The 25,883-nt window shown below is 40.6% G+C and overlaps 1 protein-coding gene across 12 annotated transcripts in view; it reads right to left on the minus strand.

Moving 5' to 3' along the window:
• Positions 1–25,883, minus strand: part of ART3 (ADP-ribosyltransferase 3 (inactive)) — a 180,777-nt gene that overhangs the window by 21,807 nt on the left and 133,087 nt on the right. For 11 of the 12 annotated variants that reach the window (XM_038582415.1, XM_038582417.1, XM_038582412.1 and 8 more), the window contains one exon: positions 4,596–4,673. In XM_038582415.1, the coding sequence (XP_038438343.1) occupies positions 4,596–4,664 (69 nt within the window). In that variant the 5' untranslated portion in view covers positions 4,665–4,673. Of the gene's footprint in view, positions 1–4,595; positions 4,674–5,866; positions 6,025–25,883 lie in introns of those variants that run through there. The other variant, XM_038582414.1, reaches the window with a different exon arrangement.

The following is a 25,883-nucleotide window of genomic DNA, read 5'->3' on the forward strand; positions in this document are numbered from 1 at the left end:
GGTTATCTTCATTATTCCACGATAGGAATGCATGTATTATACTGTAAGCTCCTCAAGAGCAAGATCTGTGTCACATTTACCTTTTGAATTCCAAACAAAATATTCAAGTGAAATAAATTAATGAAGGATAGTCAGAAGAAAGGCAGGCAGGGACAAGCCTCTCCCTCCACCCCAAAGAAAACTACCCTTAAAAGGATTTTACAGCACCCTGGAAGGAGCTGGCCACCCTTCCACACATAATAGATGATAAAAACCTGATTGGATGACAGGCACTGGGAGGATCAATCACATTAAAACAGCGGCTAACAAGCTCATATAAGCTTCCAGACTTAGAAACTCTGGTGACAACCCTCTTGGGTCTCTCCTCCTTTTTCAGGAGCTTTGTACTATCACTCAATAAACTTTGCTTTGCTGTCCACCACTCTTAGTCTGGTCTGCCTCATTCTTTCAAGTGGGCTGACCAAGAACTGTAGGCACTAAAGGAATAGAAATCCTATAAAATAAGAACCCTCTACTCTGGCCTATGGATGAAAACACAGTATGAGCAAATCTGCCCTGGGACACCATTTAAGGGTTTCTACAAATAAAAGGACAATGCCTTCACTGCTTTCTCTTTCCACTATTTTATACTTGTAATTGTACATTGGCTGCCTAAACTGCTACCTAAGCAGGAGACCTCAGCTGGAAACTATAAATTATTAGCCAGAAGCTGGTAGAGTTCCAGCCTCTGTGTGAATGATTGTTTTTTCCCCTGCATGAATGATTCTTAAAAAGTGTGTGTGTGTGAGTGACATTGTGTGTGGCAGGGAGAGAGAAGCAGGGAGAGAGAGAAAATCAACTTAAAAAAGCAAAGTAAGTATCCCAGGATAACTATCTGCTTCCTTTCTTCTCCCCCTCAAAACCTTCTTGAAAGAAACATCCACCTTCCTATCTCCATTTCATTTCTACTCCTATTCAATCCTCTCCAATCAGCTTCCGACATACATTCCTCCACTCAAACAGCTCTCGCTAAGGGGAACATCTCTTAGGTTCCTTTGAAGATGCAACATACTCTCCTGGCCATTAAGTGGTGGAGTTTCTCAAGGCTTCTTATTTTTTAACTTTCAACTCTGCCCTTAGGCAATTATATACATGTCCATAGGATCAATTATCTAAATACCTCTGACCTGTCCTTGTAAGTGCCAGACCTGTATCATCAACTGTCTACTTACTAAGTTCATTTGAATTGCACAAAGACTTTTCAACTGTTAATAGTCTTAGACCAAACTTATCAACTGTTAATAGTCTAAGACCAAACTTATTATCCTACTGCCTACAACAGCTATCAACAACCTGGTCCTTACACACCATCATCTATTCATTTTTTAGTTTTCCTAGGTATCTTCTTCTCAGTCACCCTCTTGTGGCCATTGCATCACTGAGAACTAACAAAGTTCTCCAGGGTGTCTTCTGTATGCTAAGTGCTAAGTGTTTCTATATATTAATGAATTCATTTAATCCTCATGGCAACTCTGTGTGGTAAGTAATATTAGTCCCTTTTTTTAAGGATGAGCAAACTAAGACAGACTAAGTAACTTGTCTGAAATCAAGATTTGAAGACAGGCAATCTGGCCCCAGAGTCTATCTTCTTAAACAAAATGTCCAATGATAAAGTTCATTGAGATTTATGTAGCACTTCCAAAAGACTAATTTTCTCCTCCTAACAACTATTACGAAAGCTTGGACAGACAGTTCGTAACATCATTCTACAAATGAAGAAACTGTGCCAGCATGAGAAACTATCTTTACTACCAGTCACAGAATATTCTGCTGGGGAAGTCACTGAGACCCCTGAACTCCTGGGTCTGTAGGTCAGTTTCCTGAAATGGGAATCTGAGCTTCAGGAGATTAAATCATTGTCATTTCCTAGCCAAGAAATGCACTTTCCTCTGCAGCACAGAATGTACCATGGTGTATCTTGGCCAATGATACCTGATTCATCTTCCAGACTTCAAGGTATTATATGACGTAACACTCTGAAACCACCTCCCACATTCCTCACATCATATCTGAGTCACATCGTATCACAGTCACATCATATCCTATCCAGCATATTCCTATCTTTTCCCTATGCCTCTAACCAGTCTCCACCAGTCTAATTTTAGGCATTCAGTCTTTCTGGCCCAAAGCCACAGCTGATTGTGTGTTCTGTACAGTGAGTGCCTTGAGCAGTGAAAAAGTTCACAAATGCCGCCACCATTCAGGGAAAACTGAATGGATATTTAGGGACTGTCCAAAAGGCTAGGGGAAAACACTGCTTATATTTTCATCCTCTGTTTTATCCACTGAAACAAAAGCCAATGCTAAAGAAATTTAATTATTAAAAATTTATTACAAAAATATAACCAAAAAATGTGAAATTATCTGAATGTTCATGAAAATAAATTGGTTAAACAAATAATGGAACATTCAAAGAACACACATGAAAATTATGTTACAAAAGACTTTGATATGCATAATGTAAAAATGCATATCAAAACCACAATGAGATATCACTTCACACCCATTACAATGGCTATAATCATAAGGGGAAAAATGGAAGGTAATTGTTGGCGAGGATGTAGAGAAACTAAACCCTCGTACATTGCTGGTGCGAATATAAAATGGCGCAGCCCCTGTGGAATACAGTTTGGAAGTTCCTCCAATATTAAAACATAAAGTTACCACATAACAGAAATTAGGTATATACCCAAGAGAACTGAAAACATGTTCACATAATAATCTGTACATGAAAGTTCAGAGCAGGATTATTCATTCCTTTAAAAAAAAAAAGTGAGAATCCAAATGTCCATCAATCTATAAATGGATAGGGGTGCCTGGGTGGCTCAGTCGGTTTAGTATCTGCCTCAGTCTGCTCTGGTCATGATCTAGGGGTCCTGGGATTGAACCCTGCATCAAGCTCCCTGCTCAGCAGGAAGTCTGCTTCCTTTCTCCCTCTGCCTGCCTCCTGCTCATGCTCTTTCTCTCTCTCTCAAATAAAATCTTTGAAGAAAATTAATAAATGGATAAATAAAATGTGGCATAACCATATAATGGAATATTATTCAGCTCTAATAAGTAATGAAGTACTAGTATATGCTACAACATGGTTGAACCTTGTAAACAATACACTAAGTGAAAGAAGCCACACAAAGGGTCAGATACGGTATGGTTCCATTCAAGTGAAATATCTAGAATACACAAATCCATTGAAACAGGAAGTAGATTAATGGTTGGTAGGGGAGGGACGCCTGGGTGGCTCAGTGGTTGAGTATCTGCCTTTGGCTCAGGGCATGATCCTGGGGTTCTGGGATCGAGTCCCACATAGGGCTTCCTACTTCTCCCTCTGCCCGTGTCTCTGCCTCTCTGTGTTTCTCATGAATAAATAAATAAAATCTCTTTAAAAAAATGGTTGCATGGGATGCAGGGAAGAGGGAATTGGGACTGACTGCTGATAGCTACAGGGCTTCTTTTGGGGGTGATGGGAATGTTCTGTAACGAATAGTGGTGATGGTTGTACAACACAGTCAATTTATGAAAACCACTGAATTATATAAAATGGTGATTTTTTCTTTATGACATGTGAACTATACCTCATTTTTAAAAATCATACTGCAGGGATGCCTGGGTGGCTCAGTGGTTGAGTGTCTGCCTTTGGCTGAGGTCACGATCCCAGGCTCTTGGGATCGAGTCTTGTTATCAGGCTTCCCATGGGGAGCCTGCTTCTCCCTCTGCTTGTGTCTCTGCCTCTCTCTGTGTCTCTTGTGAATAAATAAAATCTTTTTAAAAAATCATACTATAGTACAGGCAACAGAATATGCAATGATTCCACAGACAAGGGGTCAGAATATTAAATTCAAAAATACAATTTTAAGAACTTAACATATTTCAAAGAAGGCACTTCAAATCAGTGGACAAATATTCAGTAGTGAAGTGACACTTAACATTGTGGGGAAAGAAATCAAATGAGACACCTGGCTCATATTTTACATAAAAATATGTCACAAAGTTTAAAGATTCAATCATAAAAAATAAAATCATAAAAGTTTTATCAGAAAAAAAAAACACTGGATATGAGAAGATGGTCATTATATAGTTCAATAAAATACACATACCGAACACTGCAGTGTTGTATTATTTGGATAAAATACGTATTTTAAGAATACTTAAAGATAGAGACATTTATGGTACAGAAGTAACTTAAAAAGCAAAGTAAAAAAAATACTTTGGACAGTGTGAACCCATTTTTCTAAATTGCACACACACACACACACACACAGACACAGAAAAAAGCCAAGGAAACTATACACTAACATTAAGTCTTTCCCTCTGAGTGGAGGGACTGTGGATGATTTTTACTTTCCTCTGTTTGCTTAATTTTAATCTTTTCAACTTTCTACAGTTAGCCTGTCTCTAAAGTGTAAAATGAAAAGATAAAAACTACTTCTATAAAACTAATTTACCTAGTCTATTTTATCTGCTCTCATTTCCAACATCAACCCACACAGATGCCTCAGGCAACATTATATCAAGAGTTCCCATTCCAATGACTACATACTTCCCATTCCCAACATTACCTGGAAAATGTCCATTAGAATCATAGCTGCCAGCAGCATGGTGACCATAACAAAATGTCCTGTCTTCATTTTTCTCTTCTAAATTAAAATGAGGAAATTCCAATTTAGCAGTCTTAAAAAAGTAGTTTAGGGAAGTAGAGCAGGATGACACACTATATGTATTTTCATTCAGAATGAGAGTGGGTATCATGATGGTCAGGAAGTGATTATCAATAAATTTCCAATGGCTGGAAGGGCCATTAGATTTTATCTGGTAATCTAACATCCTCATACTACAGATAGGGAAACAAAAGCTCAGAGAACTTCAGCAAATTGCTCAAGATTCAATCTGTCCAATTCCATTCTCCTCCAGCCATGTTGTCCCTCCCACCACAGAGAGTCACTGGGAATCACATTTTCCTTCTATCTCTAAATTTCTCCTCAGCATACACATAAAATAACACAAATTAAAAACCAACCATTTCAGACTGGTGGTCTCCTAGCTCCCAGTTTCCAAAAATTCTTCAGTAATTATTGTCCATGCACATAATTCATTCTTTTATCTTTTTTTTACAAACTAAGTCACACCCATCTGGATAGGATGGAGGGAATGATGAGACCAGCAGTGGTTCTAACCAGAGGGTTAACCAAAGGTGCTCCATCCCCCAAATATTCACATTCAAGAGAAGCCCAAGTATAAAACAAGTGTCTTGCATACATTTCTGATGGCAGGAATGAAAATAAGAAAAAATTGGGTAGGCAGTAATTCTAATAAGATTATACGACTCTATTGGACAAAGGTCCAATACTTGTCCCAATATTTAGGAGACTGAAAGGAGGTTAAGAGGCCCTCAAGAGCTGAAGCTGTCCCACAGCCATTAACAGATTCAACTAAAGGTTGGTTCCTTCCACATACCTACAACAAAGTTGACATTACTGGAACTGAAATCTACTTTATCCTACCAATCATCATATTCTGGCATCTGCAAATAAGAATGAACAGCACAGTGCAAAGGAAGAGTTCCCTTTTGGGACAGCACAGTGCAAAGGAAGAGTTCCCTTTCGGGCCCCACATTCCCATCTTTACTCAGCAGTTTCTTTCACTAGAGATACTAAAATATACAACTACAATGCTACTTTTGTGTTAAACTTTACTTTCTAAAAAAGATTTGAAATGTAATACTTGACAGAGAACTATCACGAGGCAGTAATTGCCAAGCAAGCTCTGAATCAGGGTTTTCTGTAAATTCTTTACTTCCGTAGTCTGAGTGTAAATAAGTCAAAATGTTTACCTGGCTTTTCTGCCTGTGGAGGAGGTTTAAGTGATGCTAGGTCTCAAACTGTCCCCCCACTCTCTCAGTTGTGGTAAGCGTGTCTTCAGGATGAGAGGTTGTTGACAGTGAGAGCTGAGAAGGGAATGCTTTTCTTTTTATAAACACCCCCAGCAGTAGCTTGGCAGTGGCACATTACCCCATTTGTGTTCTGCTATTTATATCTGGCCCCCACACCATGCTTTGGAATCACTGCTGTTAACACATGAAATCTCCAAGAGGCTTGTAAAGCCACAGCAATTCCCTCTAACACACAGCGTGTTCAATTCTGAGCCCTGTCATAAGCTTCTTAGAGAGTGATCACCTCCCATTCCTAACCCTTTGACTCTGAGATGTCAAAGTAAAGCAAAGACTTTACCCTAACTAGATGGTTCACATAGCTAAGGTGACTTGCTGTGTTAATCTCTGGCAATGATGATGACTATCACCATTCACTCAACCAGCATACTATTTTTCAGGTACTGTGCCAGCTGCTGGGATGCAAAAGCAAGTAAAACAGCAATAAAAAGCACTCACGATCTGATAAAACGTATCACTATGCATACTTAACCAAAATAGATGTTAAAAATCTGAGTTTTAGAAAAAGTCCAGTGAGGACATTAAGAAGGGAAGGATTTCATAATACCTGCAACTACAGCTCTCATTTGAGTAAGGTACACAGAGTAAATACATAGATTGCAACATTGAAGAATACTTAAGAGTTCACTATGGATAAAAAACTGTGAAACTTTTTTTTCCCCCAGAGTATTTATCCATTTAATGTGTTCCTCTAACTACTGCAAGGTAAGATGGGAATTTTAAAGGTGGGGCTGGGGGCTTAGGCACAATGGTACATACACAGTCATATCACTAGGACACTGTAAAGCGACAGGCCTGAAATCACAACCCCCACCACCGTGTATTACAGTCTACAGGACAGGGTGTGCTAGGAGAAGTAAGGCTCACTGTGACCATTGAGAAGCCTTTGTGAGATTACTTGAGATGTTCCCCATCAGGTAAGCACACCCCTGATCCTGTACTCTGTTGATCCAGAGTAGGTGGGAAATGGTCAGGTGGGGGCTTTTATCTTCCATAGCTGTGAGCAGCATCTGAATCTCCTTGTCAAAAACAGATTTGTCCAGCCCAAACTGCTGCACGGCACAGTCCAGGTGGTTCAGGGCTTCGCACAACACCACCGCCCCACTATAGATAAAAAACTGTGAAATGTCGTAGGAAATTTATGCTCAAAGTACATTAATATTTATGTATCAAAGTACATTAATATTTCGATGATACACAATGTATATTAGCCCCCAAATGGAAACCATCCAAATGCCTAAGGACAGAATGGATACATTGTTATATTCATACAATGGAATTTTGTGTAGCACTAATAAACTCTAACCATATATAAGAAATGTGGATAAATCTTAAAATATTTTTGAGCAAAAGAAGAGGACATGTATATACTGCATGATTTAATTCATATATCATGAACAAAATCAAACAAAACACATATATAGCATTAGAGTCAGAATACTGGTTACTCTGAGTAGGATATAATAACTGGAAGGGGGACAAGGAGAGTATCTGGGATGCTATTCAGGTTCTGGTTTGGTTCTGAGTGTTGATTATACTGATATATTCAGTTTATGAAAATTCACCAAACTATATGCTTCTGTGTATTTTCCTCTGTATATGTAGATATATACATACATTTTTACTCAACTAAGTATTTTAAATATTAAAGTACACCCAGTTTTACAAATCCATCTCTAATCTTCAGCCTTCAAAACCTCTAACTTCCTTCCAACCTCGCTGGCTAAGCAGTTTAAGATACAACTTAACATACTAAATAGACTCCCAGCAATAGCATCATTAAAAAGAAAAAGTTTGGTCAGAAAGAAAAAAGAGGGCTTGCCCATATTTTCAGGTATTATGTTCACACTGACCTTCTTTTAAGTCTCAGGCGTGTGAGCCTATAGTGAATTGGGCAGCGGGATTTTCCTGTCTTTGGCACTAAAACCTACCAGATTTGTCTATGTTTCACACAAGATGAAATCTACCAAAAAGCATGTAACAAACACCGCATGAAGTTCAAGGTAAGTCTGAGCTTATTTATTTTCAATATACTTTTGCTCCATTTGTTTTACTTCAGTTTTTAATTTTTAAAAATTGAGGCATAATTAACATACAACATATCAGATTCTGGTGTACAATATAATGTTTTGATATTTATATCTTACAAAATGATCACCATAATAAATCTAGTTAACATTTGTCACCATACAAGTTTTTGTGTGCGATAACTTTTAAGACTCACTCTCTTAACTTTCAAATATGCAATGTGGTTTTATTACCTACAATCACTATGTTGTACCTGATATCCCAATGATATTTATTTTATAACTGAAAATTTCTATCTTTTGACTCCCTTTACCCATTTTACTCACCCCTCTGAACCTCCAACTACAGCAACCACTGATCTGTTCTCTGTATCCATGAGTTGCATTTCAAAAAAAAATTTTTAAAGATTCCACATATAATTGAGATCATAAGATGTTTTTGTTTTTGACGTATTTCATTTACCATACTGCCCTCAAGGTCTATCCATGTTCTCACAAATGGCATGGTTTCATCCTTTTTTGGCTGATAATATTCCATTTTATTTATATATATGTATACGTGTGTGTATACACACACATACACACACACACATTTTGTTTATGATGGACACTTAAGTTGTTTTCATATCTTGGCTACCATAAATAATGTTGTAATGTCATTTAAGTGTTTTCTTCATATAAATACCCAGAAGTGAAACTGTGGGATTATACGGTAGTTCTTTTTTTTTTTTTTTTTTTTTTTTAAGATTTTATTTATTCATGAGAGACACACAGAGAGAGGCAGAGACACAGACAGAAGGAGAAGCAGGCTCCATGCAGGGAGCCCAATGTGGGACTCCCTGGTCTCCAGGATCAAGCCCTGGGCTGAAGGCGGCACTAAACCGCTGAGCCACCTGGGCTGCGGTAGTTCTATTTTTTCCATAGTGGTTTCTCCAATATATACTACCACCAACAGGGTACAAAGGTCCCCTTTTCCACATCCTTACGCTTGGTATTTTTCCCCTTGCAGGCCAACAACCCCTTTGTTCTTTTTTATAATAGCCATTCTAACAGGAGTGATGTAATAGCTTACTGTGGTTTTCACTTGCATTTCCCTGATTAGGGACTTTGAAGATCTTTTCACATCCCCATTAACCTTCTGTATGCCTTCTTTGGAAAAATGTCTATTCAGAGTCTCTGTTCATTTTTAAAATTGGTTTATTTTTTTTACTATTGAGTTATAGGAGTTCTTCACATATTTTGGATATTAACTCCTTCTCAGATATATGATTTACAAATATTTTTCTCCCATTCAGTAAGGCTGCCTTTTCATTTTGTTACTGGTTTCCTTTGCTTGCAGGAACTTTTTAGTTTGATATAATTCCAATTGTTTATTTTTGTTTTTGTTGCCTTTGTTTTTGGTGTCAAATCCAAAAATTACTGCCAAGATTGATGACAAGGAGATTACTCCTTGTGTTTTCTTCCAGTTTTTAAAGTTTCATGTTTTAATTCAAATTTTTAATCCATTTTGAGCTAATTTTTGTGTATGACCTAAGAATGTGATCCAGTTTCATTCTTTTGCATGTTGCTGTCCAGTTTTCCCAACACCATTTATTAAAGAGATTGTCCTTCTCCCATTGTATATTCTTGGTGCCTTCGTCTAAATTAAATTACCATATACATATTTATTTCTGGGATCTCTATTCTGTTCCACTGATCTGTGTGTCTGGTTTTTGGTTTTTACTGTTTTCTTAAAGATTTATTTATTCATTTCGGAGAGAGAGAGACAGCAAGCAAGAGCAGGGGGGGAGGATGAGAAGGAGAATAGAAGCAGACTCTGATGAGCAGGGTGCTCGACATGAGGCTCAATTCCAGGATCCCAGGATCATGACCTGAGCCAGAGGCAGTCACTTAAATGACATTGAGCCACCAACAACGACTGAGGTGTCCCAGTTGTTTTTTAAGTAGGCTCCACATCCAGCATGGAGCTCAATGTGAGACTTGAACTCATGATCCTGAGATCAAGACCTGAGCTGAGATCAAGAGTTGGATGCTCAAGTAACTGAGCCATCTAGGTGCCCCCGTTGTCTGTTTTATTTTATGCCGATACCATACTAGTTTGATTACTATAGTTTTGTAATATGGTCTGAAAACAGGGAGCCTCATACTTTGTTGTTCTTTCTCAAGACTGCTTAGGCTATCTGGGGTCTTTTGTGGTTCTACCCAAATTTTAAAATTGCTTGTTCTATTTCTGTGAAAAATGTCATTGGAATTTTGATAAAGGTTGCCTTGAATCTATAGATTGCTATGGATAGTATGGACATTTCAACATTTGAATTCTTCCAATCCATGAGCATCCATCCCAGTCTGTACTGAGAAGTCATTCTCCTCCTTGGTTATATTCCTAGTATTCAACTCCTTTTTTTTTTTTAAGATTTTTATTCATTTATTCATGAGAGAGAGAGAGAGAGAGAGAGGGGCAGGGACACAGGCAGAGGGAGAAGCAGGCTCCATGCAAGGAGTCCAACATGGACTCCATCCCGGGTCTCCAGGATCACGCCCCGGGCCGAAGGCAGGCACCAAACCGCTGAGCCACCCAGGGATCCCCTTATTCTACTCATTTTAATGCAACTGCATATGGGGATTATTTTCTTAATTTTTCCTTTTTTAAAAGATTTGAGAGAAAGAGAAAAAAAATGTGAGTGGGGGAGGGGCTGAGGGAGAGAAGAGAGAATCGCAGACTCCCCACTGAGTGCAGAGCCTGATCGGATGCAGGGCTCCATCTCACAACCCTGACATCATGACAGAGCCAAAACTTAACCAACTGAGCCACCCAGGTGCCCCCTTAATTTTTCTTTGATAGTTTGTTATTGGTGTGTAGAAATGCAACATATTTTTCTATATATTGACTTTGAAAGACATTTTTTTTTTTTTTTTTAAAGAGCAAGACTGGGCAGGTGGAGGGGCAAAGGGAAGAGGAGAGAAACCCTAAAGCACACTCCTCTCTGAGCACAGAGCCCAACTCGAGGCTGGAACCCAGGATCCTAATATCATGACCTGAGCCAGAATCAAGAGTTGGATGCTTGACTGACTCAGCCACCAAGGAACCCCTCTGTATACTGAATCTATATTCTATAATTTTACTGAATTTACTAGTTTTAACCGTTTTTAGGAGGAGTCTTTAAGGTTTGCTATATATAAAATATGTCATCTTCAGAGTGATAATCTTCCTTCTTTCTCTCCAATTTGATGTCTTTTATATTTTTCTTGACTGTGTTTAAGACTTCAACATTATGTTGAATAAAAATGACAAGAGTGGGCATCCTTGGGGGACTTGGGTGGCTCAGTCAGTTAAATGCCTGACCCTTGGTTTCAGCTCAGGTCATGATTTCAGGGTCCTGGGATCAAGCCCTACACTGAGCTCTGCACTTAGTGCGGAGTCTGCTTGTCTCCCTCTCCCTCTGCCCCCACACTGCTCATGCATGTTCTCTCTCACATAAATGAATAAATCTTTAAAAAAAAAAAAAAAAAAGGAATGAGCATCCTTGTCTTATTTGCTGCTGTTGTTTTTTTCCCAACTGAGTGAAAGTAAAGCAGAGATTATTGAGAGCGCAAAGCTCCCAAGAATGGAGGGGATCCAAGAGGATTGCCCCTTGCTTTGTAAGGTTAGCTGTGGGCTGTTCATAAATGGCCTTCATTATGTTGAGGGATGTTCCCTCTATACTCACTTTATTGCAAGTTTTTATTATGAATGGATATTGAATTTTGTCACGTCTTTTTTACATCTATTTAAATGATAATATGATTTTCCCCTTCATTTTGTTAATGTGTGTCACACTGATTGATTTATAAATGTTGAATCATCCTTACATCTCTGAGGTATGGTCTGTAGTTTTCTTTTCTCTGTCATTGTCTTTTCTTGTCTGGTTTTGATATCAGGCTGATGCTGGCCTCATAAAATGAGTTTGGAATGTTCTCTTTTATTTTTTGAAGAGTTTGAGAATTATTGATATTAATTCTTCTTCTTTTTTTTTTTAAAGATTTATTTATTTATTCATTCAGAGGGAGCGAAGAGAGAGGCAGAGACACAGGCAGAGGGAGAAGCGGGCTCCATGCAGGAAGCCCGATGTGGGACTCGATCCTGGGTCTCCAGAATCACACTCCAGATTCTTTCAGAATCACATCCTTGCCTCCTTTAGCAGGAGGTGCTAAACCGCTGCGCCACTGGGGCTGCCCCAATATTAATTCTTCTTTGGTAGAATTCATCAGTGAAGTTATTTGGTCCTGGAATTTTGTTGGGAGGTTTTAAATCATTGCTTCAATCTCCTTACTAAGTAATCGATCTGTTCAGTTTTTTTTTTTCTCTTCCTGACTCAGTTTGGAAAGGTTTTTGTTTTTCAAAGATTTTATTTATTTCTTCATGAGAGACAGAGAGAGAGAGGCAGAGACACAGGCAGAGGAAGAAACAGACTGCCTGTGGGAAGCCCCATGCAGGACTCAATCCCAGGACCCTGGATCACAATGCTCAACCACTGAGCTACCCAGGTCCCCCAGTTTGGAAAGGTTTTATATTTCTAGGAATTTATCCATTTTTCTAGGTGGTCCAATGTGTCAGTGTATAATTGTTCATAGTCTCTTATGATACTGTGTATTTCTGTAGTATTAGTTGTAATGACTCCTCTGTCATTCTGTATTTAAGTCCTCTTTTTTTTCTTGGTGAGTTTTAGCCAAAGATTTGGCAATTTTGTTTATAATTTCTAAGAACCAGCTCTTGGTTTCATTGATTTTTTTTAAGATTTTATTTATTCACGAGAGACAGAGAGAGAGAGGCAGAGACACAGGAAGAGAGAAGCAATCCCCCTGATGCGGGACTCCGATCCCAGATCGGAGCCAAAGGCAAATGCTCAACCACTGAGCCACCCAGGTGCCCTCACTGATCTTCTCTATTGTCTTTTTGTCTCTATGTCATTTATTCTGCTCAGATTTTTATTTCCTTCCTTCTACTAACTTTGGGCTTTATTTTTTTTTTTTCTAGTCTCCTGAGGTATCAGGTTAGATTGTTTGAGATGTTTGTTTCTGAGGTAGGCATTTATTGCTATGTACTTCTTAGAACTCTTTTTGCTGTATCCTATAAGCTTTGATATGTTGCATTTTCCTTTGTCTCAGGTATTTTTTCTATTTCACTTTTTAAAAAATATTTATTTTTTTTTTCAACTTATTTATGATAGTCACAGAGAGAGAGAGAGAGAGAGAGGCAGAGACACAGGCAGAGGGAGAAGCAGGCTCCATGCACCGGGAGCCCGATGTGGGATTCGATCCCAGGTCTCCAGGATCGCGCCCTGGACCAAAGGCAGGCGCCAAACCGCTGTGCCACCCAGGGATCCCTCTATTTCACTTTTGAATTCATTGACCCACTCTGCCTGTTTAGTAGCATGCTGTTTAATCTCCACATATTTTTAAATTTTCAGTTTTCTTTTTGTAATTGATTTCCTGTTTCAAACCATTGGGTTTGGAAAAGAAGAGTGATAGAATTTCAATCTTCTTAGATTTGTTAAGACTTGATCTATTCTAGAGTATGTTTCATGTACACTGGAGAAGAATGTGTATTCTGTTGCTTTTGGATGGTACATTCTATATATACCTGTTATGTCTCTCTGGTCAAATGTGTCATTTAAGGTTAATGTTTCCCTAGGTTTTGCTGTCTGATCTATTGATGTAAGAAAGGAGGTGTTCAAGTCCCCTACTATTATTGTGCTGCTAATTCTCTCTATAGGTGTGTTAAGTATTTAGGTGTTTCTACTTTGGGTGCATATAACAATGTTATATTGTCTTGTTAAACTGATCCCTTTATCATTATGTAATACCCTTTTTTTGTCTCTTATTACAGCCTTTGTTTGAAAGTCCATTTTGTCTGATATAAGTATACCTACCCCAGCTCTCTTTTGGTTTCCATTTGCATGGAATATCTTTTTCTACCTCTTAATTTTCAGTCTCTGTGTGCCTTTATGTTTGTCAACATATAGATGGGTCTTGTTTTATCCATTTAGCCACCCTACATCTTCTGATTGGAGAATTTAGTCCATTTACATTCAAAAAATTATTGATAGGTGTAGACTTATTACTGCCATTTTGTTATTTGCTTTCTGGCTGTTTCATACTTCTTCTGTTCCTTTCTTCTTCTCTTGTTCTTTTCCACTGTGGTTTGATGACTTTCCTTAATGGTATGCTTAAGATGCCTTTCTCATTATCTCCTGTGCACCTACTACTGGTTTTTGCTTTGTGGTTATCATGAAGCCTACATATAAAAATTTATGTCTATTTTAAGTTGATGACAACTCAAGTTTGAATGCATTTTAGAGTCTACATTCTTACTCTCCAATGTCTTGTTTCTGATATTACATTATGCATCTTTTCATATGTATCCCTTAACTAATTATTGTAGTTATATATTTTTTTTAATTTTTATTTATTTGTGATAGTCACAGAGAGAGAGAGAGAATGAGGCAGAGACACAGGCAGAGGGAGAAGCAGGCTCCATGCACCGGGAGCCCGACGTGGGATTCGATCCCGGGTCTCCAGGATCGCGCTCTGGGCCAAAGGCAGGCACCAAACCGCTGCGCCACCCAGGGATCCCTGTAGTTATATTTTTATATTATTTTGTATATTTGGTTTTCAAACCTCATACTAGCTTTACGTTATTAACATAATCCCTTTAGTAAATATTTACCTTTACCACTGGGATATATTTTTTTCATATGTTTTCTTGTTACTGTTTAGATTTCTTTTCAACTTAACAAATCCCTTTAATATTTAAGACCAGTTTACTGGTGATGAACTCCTTTAGTTTTTGCTTGTCTGGAAAACTCTTTATCTCTCCTTCAATTCTGGTTGATAGCTTTGCTGGGCAGCGTGTTCTTGGCATTGTTTTTTCTCCCAGCACTTTGAATACATTGTGTCACTCCCTTCTGGCTTCCAAGGTTTCTGCTAAAAAATATGCTCATAGACTATTTGGGTTCCCTTGCATGGTAACAACTTTTTTCCTCTTGTTGATTTTAAGAGTCTCTCCTTCCCCTTAACTTTTGACATTTTAATTATAATTATTTAATTATAATAGGTCTAGGTTTGGGTCTCTTTGGTTTCATCTTATTTGGAATCCTCTGGACTTCCTGGATCTGCAAGTCTGCTTCTTTCCTCATTTAGGGAAGTTTTCAGTCATTATTCCTTCAAATTAATTTTCTGTACCTTTCTTCTCTTTCTGGGACCCTATAAACAACTTGAGGTTGTCCAGTAAGTTCCTTAATCTATCTTGATCTTTTAAAATTCTCTTTGTTGAAGTTCTGTGTTCATCCAAATTTTCCCAAGTTTGGTAAGCATTTTTAAGACCACTACTTTGAACTATTTACCAGGTAAATTACTTGCCTCCATTTCAGTAAGGTCTTTTTCCTGGGGTTTTCTGCCTTTATTTTCTGCCTTTATTTGGAACATATTCTCCTGTTTCTTCATTTTGCTTGACTGTCTACATTGGTTTCTATGCCTTAGATCGAACAACTGTCTGTCTTGAAGGATTGGCCTTGCGAAGATAAAACTTATTGTTCAACACTGCTCTTGCTCTTGGTTGTCTCTCAAATCTTTGTAATTATACAAGCAACATATTTAATTTTTAATTGGTCCCTGTAATTGAGAGTATGTCAAGACTAATCAGTGTCCCTAAAAGTTAGGATCTGGATTTGGACTGGGTGAAAGGCAGATCCTCAAGCAAAAACCTTTAAGAAATGCAAATATATACAGTCCTGCGGGACCACAAGCATAAGTCCTACTAGCCCCTAGAGCCAGGTGATCTGGAAGTGTCTCCTGGGCATCAGTCACAAAACTGGGGCTCCAGAAAAGTGTCTGAGCTCCTGGGATCCCTGGGTGGCGCAGCGGTTTGGCGCCTGCCTTTGGCCCAGGGCGCGATCCTGGAGACCCGGGATCGAATCCCACATCAGGCTCCCGGTGCATGGAGCCTGCTTCTCCCTCTGCCTGTGTCTCTGCCTCTCTCTCTCTCTCTGTGTGACTATCATAAATAAATAAATAAATAAATAAATAAATAAATAAATAAATAAATAAACAAACAAACAACAACAACAACAAAAAAAAGTGTCTGAGCTCCTTTCTGGGAGGTAATAGTGAGCTGTGGTAAGGTGAGGAAGAGTGCAAACATGGCATTCCTTAACCTACATTCACTGAGAGCATCTGTATAACCTCTAAAGGTATGCAAAACCTAAAGTTTGCCCTTTAGGCTGAAGTTCCAGGACTAGCAAGTAGGTTTCTTTCATAAAAAGATGAGGAATGTATTTCAGTCTGGCCTATACAGTGTCCTGGGATTGGTACCTGCCAAGAATCCTGACTGTTACAGTCCCAAGAGACCCAGGAATGCCAGTGCTCCTAGCCACCAGAGCCAAGTGATTAGAGGGTATTCCCTGAGGTGACAGCTGCTGAAACCAGGTACCAGATATAAAAACTGGGGCACCAGACATGTATCAGAACTCCCCTCTGAGGGATGATGGCACTCTAGCGTGTGGCAGAGGGAGAGCATAAAAGATAGTGCCTATCTTCTGAAGTGTCAGGGGAGGTTTTATCCTTCAGATGTGTGTGTGATAGAAGCCTGCCCCTTAGGCTGCAACTATGACAATAAACTAACAAGCCTTTCTCACAGAAAGACTGAGTTCCTGGATCTATTGCCTCTTGCTGTGTTAGTTCTTGGGGCAGAAGCTGGGAGTGGTAGCTACAAGAATTCTGTTGGTTACAGTCCCATGGAACCTAGGAACTGCTACCACCAAACCCAGGCAATGTAGAGGTGTCCCCTGGCAGCAACCGCAAAAATCAGAGCACCAGAGAATGGTGTAAGCTCCTTTCTGGACGATACTGGCAAGCTGGAGCAAGGCAGGAGAGCACAGAGAGGTGCTTTGTGCTGGTATTCTGGGGGAGGGGCCTGCTTTCTGCTCTCTGACTCTCAGGCACCCTTGCCCTAGTTCAGAAGTACACCTGCAGAGGGATCCCTGGGTGGCGCAGCGGTTTAGCGCCTGCCTTTGGCCCAGGGCGCAATCCAGGAGACCTGGGATCGAATCCCACGTCGGGCTCCCGGTGCATGGAGCCTGCTTCTCCCTCTGCCTATGTCTCTGATTCTCTCTCTCTCTCTGTGTGACTATCATAAATAAATTAAAAAAATTAAAAAAAAAAACAGTACCTCTGTTTTGAGGCCCCTTTATGTGTGCCAAACCAGAAGCTCAGGCCAAAGCCCCTGGACAAACAGGTATCTTTCTCAGAAAGACTAGAGGTGCTATCTGCGCACTGTCTCAGGAGTCTTCACAATGTTCCAGGAACCATTTTATGTACTGGGGATAGATGAATGAACAAAATAAACATCTTGCCGTTGTTAAACTTACATTCCTGTGGCAGGAGGCAATCAAATAAAAATAATCAAATAATATGAGTATGTTAGAATATAGTAAGTACTACTATTTTCTGAAAAGTATTACAAAGGAAATTGGGAGTGTATATAGTTTGTAATTTAAATTGAATGATTAGAGAGTTAAGATGCCAGAGTCGTAGGACCTTATGCTTGCCTCTCCTCAAATACAGCTAGATAAATGTGAAATCGTTCAGAACACCAGGAAATCTATCTGAGGACTAAGAGAACAAACTGTACAACTAAAGAGAGAAAACGGCCACATTGTGGAAGGTAGGAGATACAGATATGTGATTTGGGGGAGAAAAGAACAGCCAGTGCTACAGAAGGGAAGGAGTCCTGATCAGGGAGAGAGGAGAGAAAGAGAGAATAGAGTACAGTGCATTACACAAGAAAAACACTTCCTAAAACCACTGATGTGGAAAACAAGAGGGGTTGGTTATTCCAAGTTTTCACACATGGCTGAGCTCAAAGACTAAAGGCGAAGCCTGGCAGGTATGGAGGTGCTCCTGTGAAGAAACAGGACGGAGGCCTGGAAAATACAGCGTGGTCTGAAGATCCCCTGGGTCACATTAGGAGAGATGGTTCCCTCTTCTTGCAGTGCATTTTGGAAAGGTTCCACTGCCTCTGCTCGGAACAGAGCTGGTGGGTGCCTGCTGAGGGCTGCTAACGGAGACATCAGCTTTTTGCTACTCTTTGCCATGAACTCCAAGCCAGTCCTCATTGGTGCAACTGCCCTTCTGGGACAAACTGGCATCAGCCATAGCACTGTGACACCTACCCCCAGAGGATCATTGCTGAAATATAAGGTCCCTGAAATTTGGAATTTCGAAAACCCGCTGGAGGGCCTGAGATAAAACCCAGGAACACAGTGCCACTGGGTGGGTAGATGGCTTAGATACAGAGTGAAAGGAGGGCTCTGAGAGAAGCCTGGGACAAACAAGGGGGAGGTTATTCACTCTTCTGTGAGGGCTTCTTCAACAGCAGAGGGTGCAAACTCTCCTCTCTGAGGAGGAGGGAGTGGGCTGATGCCATTTCCTCCTGCCCAGCTGCACAGACAGACTTCACCGCCCCACAGCGGAGGTTTGCACCACTTACACCAAGCCTTGCCCCCTTGGGCTCTGCAGGGACTTTTTTTTTTTTCAATTTTTTAATTTATTTATGATAGTCACACACAGAGAGAGAGAGAGAGGCAGAGACATAGGCAGAGGGAGAAGCAGGCTCCATGCACCGGGAGCCCGACGTGGGACTCGATCCCGGGTCTCCAGGATCGCACCCTGGGCCAAAAGCAGGTGCCAAACCGCTGCGCCACCCAGGGATCCCTCTGCAGGTACTTCTGAACTAGGGCAAGGGTGCCTGAGAGTCAGAGAGCAGAAAGCGGGCCCCTCCCCCAGAATACCAGCACAAAACACCCACACACACCAAGTGTACTGACCATAGAGTACTGCAAAGCTTAAGTTTTAGGGGAAATAGGATTTAGTCTTTTTTTTTTTTCCTTTTCTTCTGGTTTTATTATTTTTTTATTTTTGTATATTTTTTATTGGAGTTCGATTTGCCAACATATAGCATAACACCCAGTGCTCATCCCGTCAAGCACCCCCCTCAGTGCCCATCACCCAGTCACCCCAACCCCGCCCACCCCCCCCCTTGTACGTTTCCCAGACTTCGGTGTCTCTCATGTTCTGTCACCCTTTCTGATATTTCCCACTCATTTTTTTCTCCTTTCCCCTTTATTCCCTTGCACTATTTTTTATATTCTCCAAATGAATGAGACCATATACATTTGTCCTTCTCCGAATGACTTATTTCACTCAGCATAATACTCTCCAGTACCATCTACGGTGAAGCAAATGCTGGGTATTTGTATACATATACCACAGCTTCTTTATCCATTCATCTTTTGATGGACACCGAGGCTCCTTCCACAGTTTGGCTATTATGGACATTGTTGCTATAAACATTGGGGTGCAGGTGTCCTGCCATTTCACTGCATGTTTCTTTGGGGTAAATCCCCAGCAGTGCAATTGCTGGTCCTAGAGTAGCTCTATTTTTAACTCTTTGAGGAACCTCTGCACTGTTTTCCAGAGTGGCTGTACCAGTTCACATTCCCAGCGACAGTGCAAGAGGGTTCCCCTTTCTCCACATCCTCTCCAACATTTGTTTCCTGTCTTGTTAATTTCCCCCATTCTCACTGTCGTGAGGTGATATCTCATTGTGGTTTTGATTTGTATTTCCCTGATGGCAAGGGACGCGGAGCATTATCTCATGTGCGTGTTGGCCATGTCTATGTCTTCCTCTCTGAAATTTCTGTTCATGTCTTTTGCCCATTTCATGATTGGCTTGTTTCTCTGCTATTGAGTTTAAGAAGTTTTTTAAACATTTTTTAAATTTATTTTTTATTGGTGTTCAATTTGCCAACATATAGTATAACACGAAGTGCTAATCCCATCAAGTGCCCCCTCAGTGCCCGTCACCCAGTCACCCCCACCCCCCGCCCACCTCCCTTTCTACCACCCCTTGTTCGTTTCCCAGTTAGGAGTCTCTCATGTTCTGTCTCCCTTTCTGATATTTCCCACTCATTTATCTCCTTTCCCCTTTATTCCCTTCACTGTTTTTTATATTCCCCAAATGAATGAGACCATATAATGTTTGTCCTTCTCCGATTGACTTATTATTTCACTCAGCATAATACTAAGAGTTCTTTATAGATCTTGGATACTAGCCCTTTGTCTGATAGGTCACTTGCAAATATCTTCTCCCATTCTGTAGGCTGTCTTTTAGTTTTGCTGACTTTTTTTTTTTTTTTTTTTGCTGTGCAGAAGCTTTTTATCTTAAGTCCCAATAGTTCATTTTTGCTTTTGTTTCCTTTGCCTTCCTAGATGTATCTTGCAAGAGGTTGCTGTAGCCAAGTTCAAAAAGGGTGTTGCCTGTGTTCTCCTCTAGGATTTTGAAGGATTCTTGTCTCACATTTAGATCTTTCCACCACCCATTTATCTAAAACCCATTTTAGATAAACCCATTTTGAGTTTATCTTTGTGTATGGTGTAAGAGAATGGTCTAGTTTCATTCTTCTGCACGTGGCTGTCCAATTTTCCCAGCACCATTTATTGAAGAGACTATCCTTTTTCCAGTGGATAATCTTTCCTGCTTTGTCAAATATTAGTTGACCATAGAATTGAGGGGCCATTTCTGGGTTCTCTATTCTGTTCCATTGATCTATAATGTCTGTTTTTGTGTCAGTACTACACTGTCTTGATGATCACAGCTTTGTAGTACAACTTGAAATCCGGCATTGTGAGGCCTCTGGCTCTAGTTTTCTTTTTCAATATTCCTCTGGCTATTCAGGGTCTTTTCTGATTCCATACAAATCTTAAGATGAGTTGTTCCAACTCTCTGAAGAAAGTCCATGGTATTTTGATAGAGATTGCATTAAATGTGTAAATTGCCCCGGGTAGCATTGACATTCTTCCAATCCATGAGCATGGAATATTTTTCCATCTGTGTCTTCCTCAATTTCTTTCAGAAGTGTTCTGTAGTTTTTAGGGTATAGATCCTTTACCTCTTTGGTTAGGTTTATTCTTAGGTATCTTATGCTTTGGGGTGCAACTGTAAATGGGATTGACTCCTTAATTTCTCTTTCTTCAGTCTCATTGTTAGTATATACAAATGCCACTGATTTCTGGGCATTGGTTGTGTATCCTGCCATACTGCCGAATTGCTGTGTGAGTTCTAGTAATCTTGAGGTGGAGTCTTTTGGTTTTCTTTTCTTTTTTTTTTATTATAGTCACAGAGAGAGAGAGAGAGAGAGAGAGAGAGAGGCAGAGACATAGGCAGAGGGAGAAGCAGGCTCCATGCACCGGGAGCCCGATGTGGGACTTGCTCCTGGGTCTCCAGGATCGCGCCCTGGGCCAAAGGCAGGCGCCAAACCGCTGTGCCACCCAGGGATCCCCTCTTTTCGGTTTTCTATGTACAGTATCACGTCATCTGCAAGGAGGGAGAGTTTGACTTCTTCTTTGCCAATTTGAATGCCTTTTCTTTCTTTTTGTTGTCTGATTGCTGGAGCTAGGACTTCCAGTACTATGTTGAATAGCAGTGGTGAGAGTGGACATCCCTGTCGTGTTCCTGACCTTAGGGGAAAGGCTCCCAGTGTTCCCCATTGAGAATGATATTTGCTGTGGGCTTTTTGTAGATGGCTTTTAAGATGCTGAGGAATGTTCCTTCTATCCCTCCACTCTGAAGAGTTTTGATCAGGAATGGATGCTATATATTGTCAAATGTTTTCTCTGCATCTATTGAGAGGATCATGTGGTTCTTGTTTTTTCTCTTGTTGATATGATCTATCATGTTGATTGTTTTACAAGTGTTGAACCAGCCTTGCGTCCCGGGGATAAATCCCACTTGGTCATGGTGAATAATCTTAATGTACTGTTGGATACTATTGGCTACTATCTTGGTGAGAATTTTTGCATCTGTGTTCATCAGGGATATTGGTCTATAATTATCCTTTTTGGTGGGGTCTTTGTCTGGTTTCAGAATTAGGATGATGCTGGCCTCATAAAACGGTTTGGAAGTATTCCATCCCTTTCTATCTTTCAGAACAGCTTTAGTAGAATAGGTATTGTTTCTTCTTTAGATGTTTGATAGAATTCCCCTGGGAAGCCATCTGGCCCTGGACTCTTGTGTCTTGGGAGGTTTTTGATGACTGCTTCAATTTCCTCCCTGGTTATTGGCCTGTTCAGGTTTTCTATTTCTTCCTGTTCCAGTTTTGGTAGTTTGTGGCTTTCCAGGAATGCGTCCATTTCTTCTAGATTGCTTAATTTATTGGTGTATAGCTGTTCATAATATGTTTTTAAAATCGTTTGTATTTCCTTGGTGTTGGTAGTGATCTCTCCTTTCTCATTCATGATTTTATTAATTTGAGTCTTCTCTCTCTTCTTTCTAATAAGGCTGGCTAATGGTTTATCTATCTTATTAATTCTTTCAAAGAACCAACTCCTGGTTCTGTTGATCTGTTCCACAGTTCTTCTGGTCTCGATTTCATTGAGTTCTGCTCGAATCTTTATTAACTCCCTTCTTCTCTTGGGTGTAGGATCTATTTGCTGTTTTTTCTCTAGCTCCTTTATGCGTAAGGTTAGCTTTTGTATTTGAGTTCTTTCCAGTTTTTGAATGGATGCTTGTATTGCGATGTATTTCCCCCTTAGGACTGCTTTTGCTGCATCCCGAAGATTTTGAACGGTTGTATCTTCATTCTCATTAGTTTCCATGAATCTTTTTAATTCTTCCTTAATTTCCTGGTTGACCCTTTCATCTTTTAGCAGGATGGTCCTTAACCTCCACGTGTTTGAGGTCCTTCCAAACTTCTTGTTGTGATTTAGTTCTAATTTCAAGGCATTATGGTCTGAGAATATGCAGGGGACGATCCCAATCTTTTGGTATCGGTTCAGACCCGATTTGTGACCCAATATGTGGTCTATTCTGGAGAAAGTTCCATGTGCACTTGAGAAGAATGTGTATTCAGTTGAGTTTGGATGTAAAGCTCTGTAGATATCTGTGAAATCCATCTGGTCCCTTGTATCATTTAAAGCTCTCGTTTCTTTGGAGATGTTGTGCTTAGAAGACCTATCAAGGGTAGAAAGAGCTAGATTGAAGTCACCAAGTATAAGTGTATTATTATCTAAGTATTTCTTCACTTTGGTTAATAATTGATTTATATATTTGGCAGCTCCCACATTCGGGGCATATATATTGAGGATTGTTAAGTCCTCTTGTTGGATAGATCCTTTAAGTATGAGATAGTGTCCCTCTTCATCTCTCACTACAGTCTTCGGGGTAAATTTTAGTTTATCTGATATAAGGATGGCTACCCCTGCTTTCTTTTGAGGACCATTCGAATGGTAAATGGTTCTCCAACCTTTTATTTTCAGGCTGTAGGTGTCCTTCTGTCTAAAATGAGTCTCTTGTAGACAGCAAATAGATGGGTCCTGCTTTTTTATCCAATCTGAAACCCTTTGCCTTTTGATGGGGTCATTAAGCCCGTTCACATTCAGAGTTACTATTGAGAGATATGAGTTTAGTGTCATCATGATATCTATTCAGTCCTTGTTTATGTGGAATGTTGCACTGAACTTCTTCTTAAAGGTGAATTTGAAGAGTCCCCCTTAAAATTTCTTGCAGAGCTGGTTTGGAGGTCACATATTCTTTTAGTTGCTGCCTGTCTTGGAAGCTCTTTATCTCTCCTTCCATTTTGAATGAGAGCCTTGCTGGATAAAGTATTCTTGGTTGCATGTTCTTCTCATTTAGGACCCTGAATATATCCTTCCAGCCCTTTCTGGCCTGCCAGGTCTCTGTGGAGAGGTCTGCTGTTGCCCTAATACTCCTCCCCATAAAAGTCAGGGATTTCCTGTCTCTTGCTGCTTTAAGGATCTTCTCTTTATCTTTGGAATTTGCAAGCTTCACTATTAAATGTCGAGGTGTTGAACGGTTTTTATTGATTTTAGGGGGGGGATCTATTTCCTGGATCTGAATGCCTGTTTCCCTTCCCAGATTAGGAAAGTTTTCCGCTAGAATTTGTTCAAATACATATTCTGGCCCTCTGTCCCTTTCGGCACCCTTGGGAACACCAATTAAACGTAGGTTTTTCTTCCTTAGGCTGTCTAAGTTTATTTTATTAAACTAAGTTTATTTTTAAACTTAATTTTTATTAAATTATAACTTTTATTAAATTTAGTTTATTTCCCTTAATCTATCTTCATGGTCTTTTAATTGTCTCTTTTTTCCTCAGTTTCCCTCTTTGCTATCAACTTGTCTTCTATGTCACTCACTCGTTCTTCCACCTTGTTAACCCTCGTCGTTAGGACTTCTAGTTTGGATTGCATCTCATTCAATTGATTTTTAATTTCTGCCTGATTAGCTCTAAATTCTGCAGTCATGAAGTCTGAGTCCTTTATGCTTTTTTCTAGAGCCACCAGTAGCTGTATAATAGTGCTTCTGAATTGGCTTTCTGACATTGAATTGTAATCCAGATTTTGTAACTCTGTGGGAGAGAGGACTGTTTCTGGTTCTTTCTTTTGAGGTGAGGTTTTCCTTCTAGTCATTTTGCTCAGTGCAGAGTGGCCAAAAGCAAGTTGTATTGGGAAAAGGAGAAAAAGAGAGGAGAGAAAGAAGGAAAGAAAAGAGAGAAAAAAAAGGGAAAAAAAACGAAAAAAAAAGAAGAGAAAGAAAAAGAAAGAAAGGAGAAAAAAGGGGGGTGGGGGAAGGAAAAAAATAAAAAAGCAAAACAAAACAAAACAAAACAAAACAAAACAAAAAAAGAACCACGGGGGAGTATCTCTGATTCTGTGTACTTTAAGTTCCTTGACTTCCCCTGGAACTTGTCCGTCTAGCTGGTCTTCTGGGGGAGGGGCCTGTTGTGCTGATTTTCAGGTGTTAGCAGTTGGGGGAGCTGCTGTGCCCCTGCCTGGTGCAGGGCTCAGTGGGGGTTGTTTACCCCGTGAGGCCCCAGGAGCAACAGCCCTAGTGGCGGGGCCAGCTCTGCAGCCCTGGATTCAGCTCCGGCAGGAACTCCGGAGGTCTCCGTCTGCAGGGCCTGGAGGCTCCGGGGCGGGGCCGCTGATCTCAGCTCGGGGCAAGAGCGTCCTTGCGGTCCTGGGCCCTCCGGGCCTCTGCCTGTTCCGGGGTAGGCCGGATCCTGGGCTGTGTCCCGGCGCCCTGTGCTCCGGGGCCTGCGCTGTTGGATTCGCGCTCTCGGGCCGCGCAGCCCCCTCCGCGGAGCCGCCGCCTGAGCCCCTCCGAGCTGCTCCGAGTCCCGCCGGGTCCCGCCGTGCGCGCTGCAGCCCTTAGGGAGCTCGGCGCACTCTCCTGGGCGCGCAGTTGCTCTGTTACTGTCCCAGGGAACCCGAGGCCATCCTCGCCTTTCTGGGTCCTGCTCCAAGTCCCTGGGAGCCCCTTTCCTCCTGGGAAGGTTGGTGCAGCTCCTGCTTCTCCGGGGACGGGGCTCTCCTGTCCTGGGGACACTCGCCCTGGCCTCAGCCCGGCTCCTCGCGGGGCCCCTCCCCCTTGGAGGCCTTTGTTTCTTTATTTCTTTTTTCCCCGTCTTCCTACCTTGATAGAAGCACAAACTCTTCTCACTGTAGCATTCCAGGTGTTTTCTCTTTAATTCTCAGGCCGAATTCATAGATTTTCAGGATAATTTGAAGGTTTTCTAGGCAATTTGGTGGAGACAGGTGATTTGGAGACCCTACTCTTCCGCCATCTTGCCTCTCCTCCCCCGTCTTGGGAGGTTTTTGATGACTGTTTCAATTTCCTCCTTGGTTATTGGCCTGTTCAGGTTTTCTATTTCTTCCTGTTCCAGTTTTGGTAGTTTGTGGTTTTCCAGAAATGCATCCATTTCTTCTAGATTGTTCTAATTTATTGGTGTATAGCTGCTCATAATGTTTTTAAAATCGTT

Source organism: Canis lupus, chromosome 32, assembly GCF_011100685.1.
Source record: "Canis lupus familiaris isolate Mischka breed German Shepherd chromosome 32, alternate assembly UU_Cfam_GSD_1.0, whole genome shotgun sequence".
Lineage (NCBI taxonomy): Eukaryota > Metazoa > Chordata > Mammalia > Carnivora > Canidae > Canis > Canis lupus.